General features: G+C 33.6%; 1 protein-coding gene across 1 annotated transcript; it reads left to right on the top strand.

Annotated features, from left to right (window-relative positions):
• The first annotated feature begins 14 nt into the window (after window positions 1–14).
• On the top strand, window positions 15–14199 carry LOC105109551 (F-box/LRR-repeat protein At5g63520-like). Its single transcript, XM_011004291.1, has 9 exons — window positions 15–217; window positions 387–479; window positions 580–702; window positions 11199–11300; window positions 11378–11417; window positions 11953–12111; window positions 12372–12559; window positions 13371–13480; window positions 13638–14199. The coding sequence occupies exons 1-9, from the start codon at window positions 92–94 to the stop codon at window positions 14197–14199; spliced, it is 1503 nt and encodes a 500-aa protein (XP_011002593.1). The 5' UTR covers window positions 15–91.
• The last annotated feature ends 1059 nt before the right edge of the window (window positions 14200–15258 follow it).

Genomic DNA, 15258 nt, shown 5'->3' on the forward strand with positions numbered 1-15258 from the left:
GGGCCTTAAAAAAAAAAAAAAAAACACCGCACAAATGTCATTATACTTCATGGTAAAGTCTCTCACGTGAAATGTGCTTTTGTATGCTTTGATGGTGATCAAACAGGTTGCATTACAAGAGGTTGCGAGTAAGGTTCTTTCCGAGCCAATCAGACCCCAGTTTGCCATTGCAAATGTTATTGAGAGTGGTGTTGACTTGAGTGAAACACTCTATTTAGTAAGATTTACCATCGTTTTTTTTTTTTTTTAACAAAGGAAAGCCTCAAACCCATAGCTCTTCGGAAAGGAGGTTATGGATGCCAGTTGAGATACAAATCTGTTATATGTTTTCCTAACTCTAGCCTTTTTTGTTAATTTAATTCTGGGTTGCAATGTTTATGTTGCAGTTAGCTGCAGAACTTGGCTCAAAAACTCCGATTATAGTGTCCTGCGCCAATGGAATCATAGGAAGAGATGCTGTTACTGGTGAACATAGAGAGGTCAGTACCACAGTGATTATTAACATTTTCACTTCTCTGGTTTTCATGAGATACGAAAGGCAGAATGATTTATTGTCTTCTTCAAGAAATTTGCATGCAGGTTATGTTGGAAGATTTTTGGGCGGATGCTGCATCAAAAAATTCAGGCTTTGGTATGCTGTTGACAGTGGGGTATTTACCAGGACTCAAAGTTGAAGCCCTTCCACTGTTAAGACCAAGAGAGGTAAGTAGAATTGCTTTTTTTGGAAAATGATATTTATTAGAGCATGTTAGCCCCTTCTCAGATGGCATCATGGAGTGATGCAGTGAATATATAGCGATTGATGAAAAGTTGGGGTTTTTTAAGCTTTAAAAAGTTCTAAATTTTAGAGAAAGAATCTGTAAAGAAAACTTTGATTTGATATATTTTCTGGCAGTGATAATAATAATATTCTTAATCTCTTCTGAAAAATAACATAGAAATTGTTTATATAATAGCTAAAAAACCTGAAATTGAATAAAAAACCAAATATAATTATAATTATAATTGATAAAGGAATCAAAAAATAATTTGGGAAAACAAAAAAATAAAACAACATTTTCTAGGTTTAATTTAGACATAAAATGACCTCATTTGTTGCGAAAGGCAAATATATTTTAGAACCAAACCTATAAAACATGCTTACCAAATTTTAACTTGATATGATGGTTAAATAAGAAATTATATCCATTTTTTTCAAAAAAAAAGAATGAAAAGAAATTCTATCAGTTTGTTATATGCAGTGTATAATCCTTGTCGAGCTTCAATTGTCAAGTCCATCGGTCACAAAGTTTAACTGAATAGACAGGTTTCCATCAAACCATTTAGAAACACAATCCAATATTGTTAGAATGTTAGAATGCTATCAAGGTAAACTTGATAAGATAAAAAATAAGAGATATAATAAAATAAAAAATAAAACACATAATAATTTATGTAGTTCATCTAATTAGGCTATATTCACAGGCAAGTATAGAAAGATTTTACTAAGTAATGTGGGAATATAACTTCTCTCTAATAATAGAAGAACAACCAAAATCTCTCTATTACTAGAAAAAAACAACTCACTTACTATCTCATAAATACTTCATAATTTTATGAGATTACTCTCTCCTCACCCTCTCTTCTTTCTCTCTACTTGCTCTCAAGTTTCTCTCTTGTGGTGTGTCTATAATGCTTGGATGCATTGCTTATTTATAGACAAATATCCATGCAAAAAACAAGGGGTAGGACAAGTAGCACCAATTTGGTGCCTACAATTTTTTATTATGATGTAAAGGGATGGCTTCACCTTCTCCCACCATTGTTGACTTAGGTGGTTGGCTTCACATATATCACTTGCTTGGAGAAAGAAAGAATAGGCATTGGAGTCCGACCTCGGATGATAAACTCTTAGTATACTATTAAATTTAATAATTTGTTGAAAATTTTTATCTTTATTTATATATACATTTTATTTTTTATTATTTTACTAATAGAATTATGAACATAAATTATCCATTAAAAAAAATATTTATTTGTAATTTTTGATTTGTTGGCAAGTCCGTTGTTATCTTAGAAGCAAACCATGTGCACTAGAAACAACAATTACCCACTTCAACCCATTGATAATTCCCTTGATGAGTTGTAGTATCATTTGCAATAATTCTTTTTAAACTCGTTATAGTATACTGATGGAATAATTTCATCGATGATTTTTTTTTAACTCGCTATAACATAGCAATGGGATAATACTTAGAAGCAAACGATGTGCTCCAGAAACAACAATTACCCGCTTCAACCCATTGATAATTCCCTCGATGAGTTGCAATATCATTTGCAATAATTCTTTTTAAACTCACTATAGCATACCGATGGAATAATTTCATCGATGATTTCTTTTTAAACTCGCTATAACATACTGATGGAATAATTTCATCAATGATTTAATAGTTGAAGAGACATTTGATGTAATGTTTTTCAATTCTTTAGAATACATCAATGAAATTATTTCATCAGTAATCTCGTTAGTATTAAATTAAAAATATTTTTTTAAAAAAAATCTATAAAGCAGAAATAGAAAATAATTTAAAAAAATTAAATTTATATAAAATTCAAGTATTTAAAAATAAATTATCTTAATATAAATACCAAATATTTATTACAAATGTATACATTCAAATACAATAAAACTAGAATAAAGACAGTGTTGGAGGAGGAAGTTGGTCATTTCCAGGACTATGGTGCTAATAAAAGGGTGCACATGTATGACCATTTAGCAGAATTTTTCATAATTTGCAGATAGTCATTCATATTTTTTATTATGATGGGTCATACGTTCTTGCCATCCTTAATTTAACATGGTTGCAAACTCGAGAGACTGAGTGCTCGGACCAATTATGAGCTCATAATAAATGAAACAATAGAAGTTGTCCACAAGTTCTTGGTTGTAGTATTAGAGAGTTTGTACACCTAATTTCTCTCGGGTCCATCAAACGATCTTGCCTTTAACCACAAATCTGTATCGAAATCTGGGCGGGTCAAAGGATCATCCCAGTATCTCTCTTTCAACTGGTTGTTATATGCCTCTTTGAAATAAAAAATAAAATCATCAAATTCAAGTAAATAATATCTTAAGAAAAAATGGTTGATAACCAATGTATAAATTAGTGTTGAGCCTGACTGTCGACAAACTGTTGTGATCTTTTTTGACAGTCATCACTCAACAAGTGTATTTCCACGAAAAGCTCAATTAGGCTTGGCTTACTTTCAAGAGTCGTAGCCTATAAGATAAAAATGTTATCAATTGAATATATTTATAAATAAAAACAAATTAAAAATAGACATAATTGAAATAAATCTTATCATTCGTTTTGCATAAGAAACGAATAAAATAGAGTCGCCGGTGTGCGTGGTAATGCAATTGTGAATTTGTTGGCTTTGGTTCCCCACATCGAACTGTGATCATTGTGTGAGACGCTTGGATGTCATGTGCTAAATGTATTCCACCCAAATAGTCTCTAGGATGAACGGTAGCCTAAAATCCTTCCAAATCGTCATATCATTCTAGTTTGATAGAGTGCTTTCTTTGACATATTTTTTGATTTTTTTTGTTTGTACCAAAAATCACGCAACCTATATAATACATGACACGATGAAAAGATTGATATCTTCTCCCAAGTGCAGGAGTGTCGAAGTAATAAATAACCCGACAAGATTAGGTCAAACCATAGGGAGGTTAATTGTACAAATTATAAACAACAATAATACCAATAACAATAACAATAATAGTAGTAGTAGTAGTACTAATAATAATAATAATAATAATAATAATAGTAGTACATATTTATTGGAAATTACACCTCAAAAATGAAATTAACAAAATATAAAACATACTAGTTAAACAAGCCATCATTTATTTTATCACAAAACACCTAAGTCAGTAATTCGACATAAGTTTTAACAATTTATAAATAAATATAATTTCATAAAATATAAAACAAACCATAATATGTACAAATTATAAATCCATATAACAAGTTTGTTTGATAAAAAATAATAAAACTAGTAAACACCCAAACAAAATATATATACTATAAAAATAATTTTAATATTTTGTTCAAATTTAAAAAAGAAGAAGGTATATTTGCTTACTTAAGGTGGATAATTCTCAATAAAATTTTAGTCAGAACATGCATATTGACAAATTGAGTGTTGTGGTAATTGAAAAAGGTTATAGGAGTTTGAGTTATGTTGAGATTAAGAAGGGGTGACTGTTTTGTTACAGAGAAAACTTTCATAAGAAAGAAGTAGAAATGGGAGTGGGGGAGAGGAGGGTCAAACACCAAGTCATATATTAAATATTATTGACGATTTTACCTATGGAATTATTTCGAAGGTGACTCTATTGACAATTCTTTCTATAACGATGCCACAACATTCAATGATTTGCTTTTTTTAATCTCATTGTAATATGTTATTTAATGTTATTATTATATATTGATAGAAATTTTTTTTGGTATATTCATGGACAAATTGTATCATTAGTTTACCGATAGATTTAGCGATGAAAAAATTGAGTCGGTAAATATCACAGTTGAGAATAATTGGGAGGCTTAACCTAATGGTTAGCCAATCCTTTCTATATATATCTGTAGTGCAATATAAAATAGCAATGGTGGAGGTTACTACACAAGAGTATGTCTATAATATTTTCTATATAGTATATTTTCTATATAGTATATTAATATGCCCCCTCAAGCTGAGGGTGAAGGATCAACCTGAAGCTTAAACTAGAAAGTATTAAACAAAGCAGTAGGAAACGGCTTAGTAAAAACATTAGCAAGTTGATCATGAGAAGGGATAAAATGAATTTGAATCTCTTTCTTCACAACCTTGTCTCGTACAAAATGATAGTCAACTTCAACGTGTTTAGTTCGAGCATTAAAATAGGATTTGCAGATAAGTAAGTAGCATCTAAATTATCACACCAAAGAGTAGGAGCACAGGTAGAGAGAATCTATAGATCTTGCAATAGATATTGAAGCCAAATAACCTTAATAGTGCCATAAGCCAAGGTTTTATGCTCAGCCTTAGTAAAGGAGCAAGCAACTGTTCGTTACTTGCTAGATTTCCAAGAGAGAGGAGTCTGACTAAAGAAGATGAGATAACCATTGGTGGACTTGCAATCATTAGTACTACCTGCCCAATCTGCATCTGTAAAACCATAGAGAGCAAATGAGGAACTGTTAGTGATATATAAACCATAGGTGGTTGTACTGCGTAGATAACATAGAATGCGTTTAACAGTACCCCAATGAGAATCTGTAGGAACATGTATAAATTGATAGACTCTGTTAACAATAAAACAGATATCGGGTCTCATAAAGGTGAGATATTGGAGGTCACTTTTAATTTAACGAAACCTTGTAGGGTTAGAAAATAAAGGATCTAGCAGTATGGTGACATTAGAGGTTAAAATAGGAGTCTCAACTGTTTACAAGATGTCATACCCATTGGAGTGAGAATGTTAAGAATATATTTATGCTGGCGTAACATCAGACCCATAGTAGTGGGTTGAATCTCAATTCCTAAAAAATAGTGAACGACACCTAAGTCACAAAGCTTCAACTCTAAACTCAGTAACTGGATTAGGCGATGAAGCACAACAGAGTTGCTACCCATAAGCAGAATGTCATCAACATAAACCAGAAGATAGAAAATATTAGCACCAATAGACAAGATAAATAAAAAGGTGTCAACCTTGGAAGCAGTAAAGCCAATAGACATCATAAAATCACTTAGACAAGTGTACCATGCCCGCAGAACCTGTTTTAAACCATATAAAGACTTATACAACTAACACACATGGGAGGAAAAAGTGGAGTCAACAAAATCTAGAGGTTGTTTCATGTAGACCTCTTCGGTAAGAACACCATTAAGGAATATTATGAATATCAAGTTGATGAATTTTCCAATTATGCAAGACTGTAATGGAAAACATTAATCAGACTGTCGCATATTTAACTACTAGACTGAAGGTTTTAGAATAATCAATGCCTTCTTGTTGAGTAAAACCTCGAACCACCAAGCTTGGCTTATACCGTTCAACACTGCCATCCACACGACATTTGATCTTGTACACCCACCAGCAATCAATAACATTCATCGAAGGGGAAAAGGAACCAAAGACTAGGTGTGATTAGATTGTAATGCCTGAAGTTCATCATGCATGACACATTACCACACCTCATACCTGTCAGCATCAAAGAAGGTTAAGGGCTCACAAGTAGAAGAAGATAGTACTCGGTAGTTGGGTGCAGTAGAGGCTGCAACAAACGCAGTTATAAGAGCAATCTTTGACAATCGTAGATGAAGAACCATTGGATGCTGATGAACAACAAACTGAGGGGCAAAAGGACCTAAACTAGGGAGCTACTAAAAAGGATAAGAGGAGATATCAACATAAAGTTGCAAACCTGGAGGAGAAGCAAAGGAAAGACCGAAGCTCACAGTAGCAGAGCTAGGAGAGCTTGATGTAGAATCAGATAGGGCTGCAGTAACAGACCTGCAAATATACGACCTTGAATGAGGTGAACCTTGGCACGACTAAAAGATTGATGTCTTCTCCCAAGTGTAGGAGTGTCGAAGTAATAAATAACCCGGCAAGACCGGGGTCGAACCACAGGGAGGTTAATTGTACAAATTAAAAACAACAATTATAAAACAACAATAACAACAACAGTAAAGAGTGAACAAGATAACAAATATAAAACATGTTAGTATCAAACATTAAAGTCCATATTAAGTTTACATTATACTTATTCTTACACCATTAGTGTAACCTTTTCACCTTGACATAATTAACTTAGCTAGACATAATGAAAGAAAGCAAAATAGATAAACAAAATAAGAACATAAAAGTTAACTAAGTAAAGGAAAGGAAATGAAAGGCATAAACTTAATATTAATGAAAACAAAGCATAAAAAATACAAAGAGAGAAAGGAAGAGCATGATCTTGATCTGGAAACCAAGATGCCTAAATGCATGGCAAATGCCTCCTTTTATAGGCCAAAATTGGGAACTATTGATTTGATGACTAATTGATAAGTGGGTGACCAACTTTTGACTTGGTGACAATCCTTATCTTCTTTTGTCTGCCCAAAACGTCATTGATAACGTCAAAATTGGAGCCAGTTGCAAACATGAAAGTTGTAGGCAATTGTCTCAGCTTTCTTGTGTAAACAATTCAGCTCATTTGGACTTCTAGAACTCCAGATATGGCCAAAATACCGAACAGTGCTCGGGCTGGAAGACAGATTCGGGCTTCTTTGTTGTTGCTACTATTTGGACTTGATAATGGCCTTTTTAGATCTTGGGCTCCATATGAAAGTTGTAGGCCTATGTCTTACCTTTCCATCCATATAAATTGGACCTAAATCTGAGATATATAGCTCCAGACATGACCCAATTACAGACTAGTGTTCCGGTTTGGACTGCACCGACATCTCTTTTCTAAGTTTGGCCATCTCTTTGCAATTTAAGTTCTTAATGTCATCAATCAATCCTTTCATTTATGTGAGAGACCTATATTTAAAATGAACATTTACCATAAATTAAAGGTATCTTATATTATTAGATATATTATTATAAAACATGCTTTAGTTAAGGAGTTATTGATACTTTAAGTGCAAAATGATGATATAAAACCTTGATAAAAATACACTTTTAAGTATCAATCAAACATGTTCCTATAAAATAATTATTAGAGAAACATGCAGATGGTGATAGAAGGGTAGGGTTGGGTGGCGGTGGTATGGTGGCTTACAGTGGTGGGGGGCGATGGGGTTGTTTGGTTAGTGCTAGGGGTGTGACAAAGCTGCCAGGTGAGGCATGTTGTGGGGCAATATGGGGAAAATTATGGTGGGTAAACAGGTTATGTAAGTGTATGGGCTGTGAGGAAGGAGCTAGGGTTCTTCCTAGCTGTTTAGAATTTGCAAAAGAAAACACATTCTCATGAAAATGAACATAACAAGAAACATATATACATTGAGAGCTGGAATTGAGACAACGATAACCAAGGTGTGAGAAACTATAACCTAAGAATACACAAGTGGAGGAACAAAAATCCAACTTATGAGCATGATACGGATGCAGAAACAGAAAACAAAGACACCCAAAAGTATATAGAAAATCATAATCAGGAGGACGATTAAATAGACATTTAAAAAAAGACTGATTTTAGAGAACATGAGTAGGCATGCGATTGATAAGATAGACTAAAGATTCAAATGCATAATTTTAAAAGCGTAATGGAGCACTACATTGACCTAAAAGTGTGAGACCAGTTTTGACAATATGATGATGATGATGCTCAACACTTCTATTTTGCTCATGTGTATGAGGACAGATTAATTTGTAATGAATACCAATAGTTTGAAAGAAACTATTTAATTTACGATATTCACTGTCCTAATTAGTTTGAGTAGATTTAATTTTAAGTGAAAACTGACATTCAACAAATGTTTGAAAACGTTGAAAATAGGAAAGACATCATATTTGGCAACAAGCGGATAATACCATATACATTTGGTATGTGCATCGACAAAGATAACAAAATAATGAAAACTATCAGAAGAAAACATAGGAGCAAAGCCCCAAACATCACTAAAAATTAAATCAAGTGAAGTAGCAGTTTTGTGACTCATAGGTCGCAATGACAAACGCAAAGACTTGTCAAGTGAACAAGCTTGACATTGAACAAAAGAGTGTCTAGAAGTACATAATATTTTATTTTTAAAAACTAATAAATTAAAAATACGAGATGTAGGATGACCTAATCAACGATGTCATAGATCAGCAATGACAAAGATGCAAGGAGACCAATAAGCTTGAGGAATGGTGGTAGTAGAAGACTCTAAGAGAACATAGAGACCATCATTGCTCTTACCAGAAAAGATCACTGCTTGATTGGTGAGTTCCTTTACATAAAACATAAAGGCGTGAAATTTAAAATAAACATTATTATCATAATAAAATTTCTGAATAGGTAGCAATGGTTTGGTAATGTGAGGAACATGGAGAACATTAGATAATGTAAAGGTGTATTTAGGGGAACGTAAGATGGTATGGCCAATATGAGATATAGAGAGGCTCTTACCGTCACCAACATGCATATGATCATTACCAAAATAGGGTGCAAAATTAGTCAGAGTTGCAAGATTAGGAGTAACATGTTGGTTTGCACCAATATCCAAAAACCAAGTAGAGGTAGAAACCGAACCAACAACAAGGTGGGCAAAAGGTTGATAACCACTATTGCAAAACTGAGCACATTATAAGGCTGTGTGGTCGAAGAAAAAGTATAACTAGCACTTGACGTACTGCTTAAAAGATCGGTGAAGAGGCCACTGTCTACCAGCAACAGGTCGTCTACTCTACTGCTAGTGATTTTGCTTCTTATCCATGGAAGTAGAGGAAGAAGGGCCACGAAAATTAGCTGTCATGGCTATTGTACCTGTTATTATTGGAGTGCCAGCTGCCGCATGAATGACCGCTGTTACAACTAAAATAAAAGCTAGTCTACTGCTGTACAAGATGAGCAAAGGGTAGCAGAGATGTTGTAGGCAGCAAAGGTAGAGTTGCAGCCAAGGATGGAAGAGAAGACTTATGCAAAAACTCATGAGTACGAAGGTGGTTGTGAAGGTCCGCATATGACAGTGGTTCTGTCTTGATCATAAGACTAGTTACCATGTCTTTAAACTCACCATGAAAACCACGAAATATATAGAGGTTGAAGTCTTCAAGAGAGAGGGGCTGGCTAGCAGCAACCAATTTATCAAACAAGGACTTGGCGTGCTACATATATGTAGTAACTGCAGCATCTCCTTGTCGAAGATCTTGAAAAGACCCATGGAGTTGCATAATACGAGAATTTAATGGAGAAGCAAGTGCTATCTCAGGAGTGCGCCAAACACAAAAAGTTTGACAATCAACCACAAGATGTAGGACGACCATGGAAAGAGAGAGGAGAGTAGTGCGCTTAAAATAAGCTGATCTTGTTACTTCCAATGGAGAAAAGAAGGGTTAAGTGCTAAAGAAAAACCATCAGAAACATGAGAGGGAAGACATGGCATTAAGCCATCAACAAAGTGGAAAACACCTTAATCAAGAAGATACAGTTTCATCCGCATTTACAATAGAGATAGTTGGTGGTTGTAAGTTTCAATGAGATCACTTGATGAGTGTTAGACAATGCAATGATAAAAGGAGTCGTTGTCCCTATGATGTGCAAGGGAACGACAAAAACATGAGAGAAAAAGCCAAGGTTTGACTATACAAGTTGGGGTTGTTGGTGGTGGGAGAAAGAACCAGTAGTAGCAACTTTAGAATGGCTAGCTAGTTGGGCTGCATTGCTGTTTTGGTGGGGGGAGTAGGCAGTAGCAACAACATAGTCCATTTAGGGAAGAAAAAGAGGATGTCGACTACAAAGAAGAAGAGGAGGGGAAGAGTCCTAGCAACAGAAAGCTTTGATATCAAGTTGAGAATAATTTAGAGACTTAACCTAATGGTTAGCCAACCCTTTATATATATATATATAGGACAATATACAATAACAACGATGAAAGTTACCATATAAGAGTATGTCTATAATATTTTTTATATAGTATATTTTCTATATAATACATTAATAATCACGAAAAAATTTGTCGATATTGATTAGACAAAAAAATTGTTAATATTTATTAAAAATTTTATAATAATATTGATTAGACAAATTTATAAATATAATGAAAAGTCAACTCCAAAGCTACAATTAAATACTAGCAAATGAGCATGCTATTATTTTTATACCGCATGTGTTCAAATATTATTTTTTTTTTGTACTTGGAGTTTCATTAACAAAACTCCAGTATGTCTCCGACGCTCTTTTTTTTGCCGTGTCATTGTTTCTTTCTGGCCATTAAATTATGTTGATTTATTTCATGTCCTTGGATCTTTATAACAAAGCATGTTGACTCTTGCATAATTTAAGTATTTGAGAGAGCAAAAACTTGAAATGAAATTTATTAGTTGAAAATTGTGGCCGTTTAAAAATATTTTTTTAGTTGTGATATTTAGAAAATAATTTTTACTACCGTGTTAGTTTATGAAAAAATTCGAAATTTTTGGATTTGTGGACAATAAATTAAATATATTTTCGCTGACATGGTGACCTCAGGCTGGTCCAGTGGCAATGATTGATAACTTTGTGGTGGATATCAAGAATTATTCAGCTTCTGTTTCTGGTTCCACATCACCAGCTCTGATCATAATGTTTGGAGTAAGCTAATATGCATGCTTACATGCTTCATTCTTGTATGAGTTTCTTGCTAAGATGTGACTTCTGTAATGCTACAGGGTGAAGAGGTTAACCTAAAACCTGTCATGGAAAAGTTGGGTGAGTTTTTTAACAAGGGATGTTCCAGTCTTCTTGCGTTTGATTTTAATTTTATTCGTAGGAAAATGTAAAATAAGGGCAAGAATCTAAACAATTTAGTCCAATCTCTTTAAAATCTTCAGCTTGTTTCTTATAAATAAAATATGTTTACTCCATTTTTCAGCTTCGAAAAGCTATTTTCTTCAAACCCTTTTCATTTTCTCTCCACAATGATATTTATTTGACATATACAAGCATCAATCTCAGCTACTCTAAAGCGAAAATTTCTTTCTAATCCATCACTGGATGATCAGAATATTTGAGTCTTTTTTCTGGATGATCAGAATATTGAAAGAATATAAAGATCGGTGGATATGTCATTATGAAGTGGATTAACCTCAAAAGTCTCATGACATATCAACGTGGTTGATAATTTAAGAAGACAATTAATTCTTGATGTCAAATTTCAAAAATGTGTTACCAGACTTGATAAATTGCATAGTAGAAATCTGCTGTATTGGTTCTTGAATTCAAAAATGTATATTGTATGTTGCAGATCATGCCATGTCAAGGGAAGCTATCATTGCCGGCAATATGAGATCCCAATTCCTGTACAGAAAGGGCATAGAGTCAAGAAATATATATGGGAGTAGTACAAAATATTTTACTGATGCAGTTGCTCTTGTATTTGCAAGGGATGAAGACAAACCTTCTGGTATCTCCTTACTCGTCTATGTTTTTGCAATTTCATTCTTCTCGAAAACTGAAATCTAATGACGAGTTTTCTTCCGATAAATTTGGAAAGATTAAAAGAAATTAGCATGACATGTACAGATCAAGAAATGTTTCAGATATTTTTCGCTCGTAGATAAAAGAAAAGAATGGAAAGATCACAATGTACTTGCCTTTTTTTTTAACCTAAAATTATGACATGTTATCTTATATCTCTGCTGCTTCATTTGGCTTAATGTGCAGGTGAAGGGAAAATTCAATTCCATTCTGCAATATCAAGTGGTGTTTCTGCAATAGGACCAAGGTACAAGGCAGTTTCCGTTAAAGAAACTCAGTCTGAGACAGGTCTTACTACATGGCTTACTGCCAGAAGAGAAGGAGAACAAGAGATTCTTGGTGGTCAAATGATTATAGATAGCATCGACAGTGAGGTATGCTAGTTTTTGGAAAACCATTTTTTTACGGTATGATGATTTCCTTGATTTAGCTAGTTGTTTCTCGTACTTGCTTCAGCTTTGCTACTAACCGAAAAGCCTTAAGACAATTTGCATAGATTTCTCATTTTCATGTTAAATTTGGCTGAAATTGTGGTTAATTTTTCGTTCATATATGACATGCATGCAAACCTTACGATAGAGTTTTATGTGAGTGGAGTTTTACATCAGGAGTACTGCACTATCACCTCTAATTATCATACTCAAAACCATTCAGCCGTTTTAAGTTTTGAGCCTTTTCAACCCCTTCAATTTAATTTTTACTCTGACCCTTTTATTATTCACATCCCTTTGAATCTATGAATGGGTTAATGCCTTAATGGATCCGAGGGACTTTTGCTGTCCCTGCATCAAGCCATGCAAGAATTTCTTTCAACCCACATGCCAATAATCTGAAATGTTCATATGGAATATAGCTATTATTCTTACATTTGGAAACTTTTTTATAAATGAGATAAGTGTTTTTTTATCTTCTTGAATAAACATCTCAATTTAAAATATGAAGCTATTCGGTAAGATTTATAAATAATTTTATGTTATTTTTTTATAAAAGGTTTTTTAAAAATAAAATTTGTATAGTTATACGTAATTTTTTGTTAATTTAATTAGAAAGAATAAAAATAATAAATTATTGAAAAAGTTATTATTAATGGTTTTATATTACTCTCTTTAACAATATCATTTTTTTCTGGCTTTAAAGTTCCATGAATGAAGTTTTCTCTATTGATTTTTTTCCAATATATGACAGTTGGTCAACAAAACTGAACTGTTCATTGGGGTTTCAAAACAAAGACAATGCGTTGTTGGGTCAGAGAATCCAAAACTGTTGAGATCCCTGGCTTTACATCAAGTTAAGGGGTGAGATGCTGAACTTTCACCAGTATTTATATATGTTGGCTTTGTATTTTTTACAGAAAGTTTGCCAAGCACTTGAGATTTTTTTCTTAGCTTGGTTTTAAGTATATTTTCAAAGATTCTCTTCATATTGAGACATGGATTAATTGCTTGTCAACAGAGGAGATGGAAAGCACCTTTTTGTTAGTGGAGATGGCATCGGTTCTGGAGACTATTTTCATTTCTACCATTCAGATCCAAAGGTCGCATTATCTTCATGTAGTAATGTCTCCAAGAATTTCAGAAACTTGAAACTGGATTGGAGAAGCTGCCAGCTTCATGCAGGTGGTGTTGGTAGTAAGGAAGTAGTTGGAGGTTTGGTTTTCTCTTGTTGGGGTCGTGGTGAATCATTCTTTGGACACAGCAATGTGGATAGCTCACCATTCTTGGATAACCTTCCAGGAATCCCAATGGCAGGAATATTTGGCTGTGGCGAAGTCGGACGTGGCTTTACAATGTTTAACGCAGATGATCATGAAGACCAAGAAGAAAAGACTTCTTGTTCCTGTCTACATGTATATAGCACTGTATATGTGTTGGTGTCTTATACTCCAGCTTTCGTGTTGCTGTCTACATGTATATGTGTTGGTGTCTTATACTCCAGCACCTCTAAAGCTTTAGATTTTGTCCATCTTCTTCTTGATGGATTACCAAGAAGTGCTGATGACTCTCTCTACTATTGATAGGACTTGATGTTTTTATTTTGTTGGGGTGAAATATATCTAGTACATGACTCTCTCTACTATTGGCAAGACTTGTTGTTTGTATTTTGTTGGGGTGAAATATATCTAGTACTAGAGAATTCTTACTACATTTTCTGCTTATATTATAATATTCGTATGGATCGTAGGAGACCATCTATATGAAATTTACAGAAGTTGAAATGTAGATGAAAGATCTAACATTGTACCTTATTAACCAAACTGTTCTTGACATACCTGCCTCAGTCCGGAAAGAATCTGTTATCCCAAGCGGCAGAGTCCACTGCCAAAAAACGTAATAACTTTGTTATCAATTAAGCCTGATGCACATAATGACATGACCGAGTAGGGTAAATTTGACGCGTGACTATTGTTGGATTTGGTTGAAAATTAGTCAGCATGTACTCCAAGTCTAATTCTTTATAGGTTCGGATTAATGTAACTAGCTAAGGTTATTACAGTTAAAGTCGGGATCTATGTCTAAATTACGTCTAAAAGTTGTTCGGAGATTTTCTTTATTTTTTATAATGAGGATTCCTAATTCAATTTAGATTTCCTTAACTATGTTTGTTTCAGTACTTAATTTAAAAGTTATTTTTAGAAACGTTTTATGAATTATTAAATTTTAAAGTATATTAAACAAATTTTGTCTGCAGTTTAGATTGTAACTTTAAGCCTTGAGAAGCCCTATCTTCCCCTGCATCACCTACAGTCGATCGTGACGTTAAAATCAGAAAACATTTTAATAAAATAAAACTTCAATGGAGGGGTTCCGCATTCATATTCTTGTGTTCATGGGATAGACCCTGAAGTTGATTTATGTGCGTAGTCCTAATTAATACTTTGTACATGTTTCAGATTCTAGATGAGCAAAGATAACTGAATTTGGAAGTGCTTTTGCATACATTTCGAATACATGCCTCCAGAGTAAGCTCCAGTTTACTTATATTTGCAGCATTAATATAGAAGGTTTAGGTATAAATTTGAACTCAAAAAAAGGTTTGGTCATGCCAAATTAAAGTAACACAAAAATCTTTAAAT

Source organism: Populus euphratica, unplaced genomic scaffold, assembly GCF_000495115.2.
Source record: "Populus euphratica unplaced genomic scaffold, PopEup_1.0 scaffold220.1, whole genome shotgun sequence".
In the NCBI taxonomy this organism is placed as follows: Eukaryota; Viridiplantae; Streptophyta; class Magnoliopsida; order Malpighiales; family Salicaceae; genus Populus; species Populus euphratica.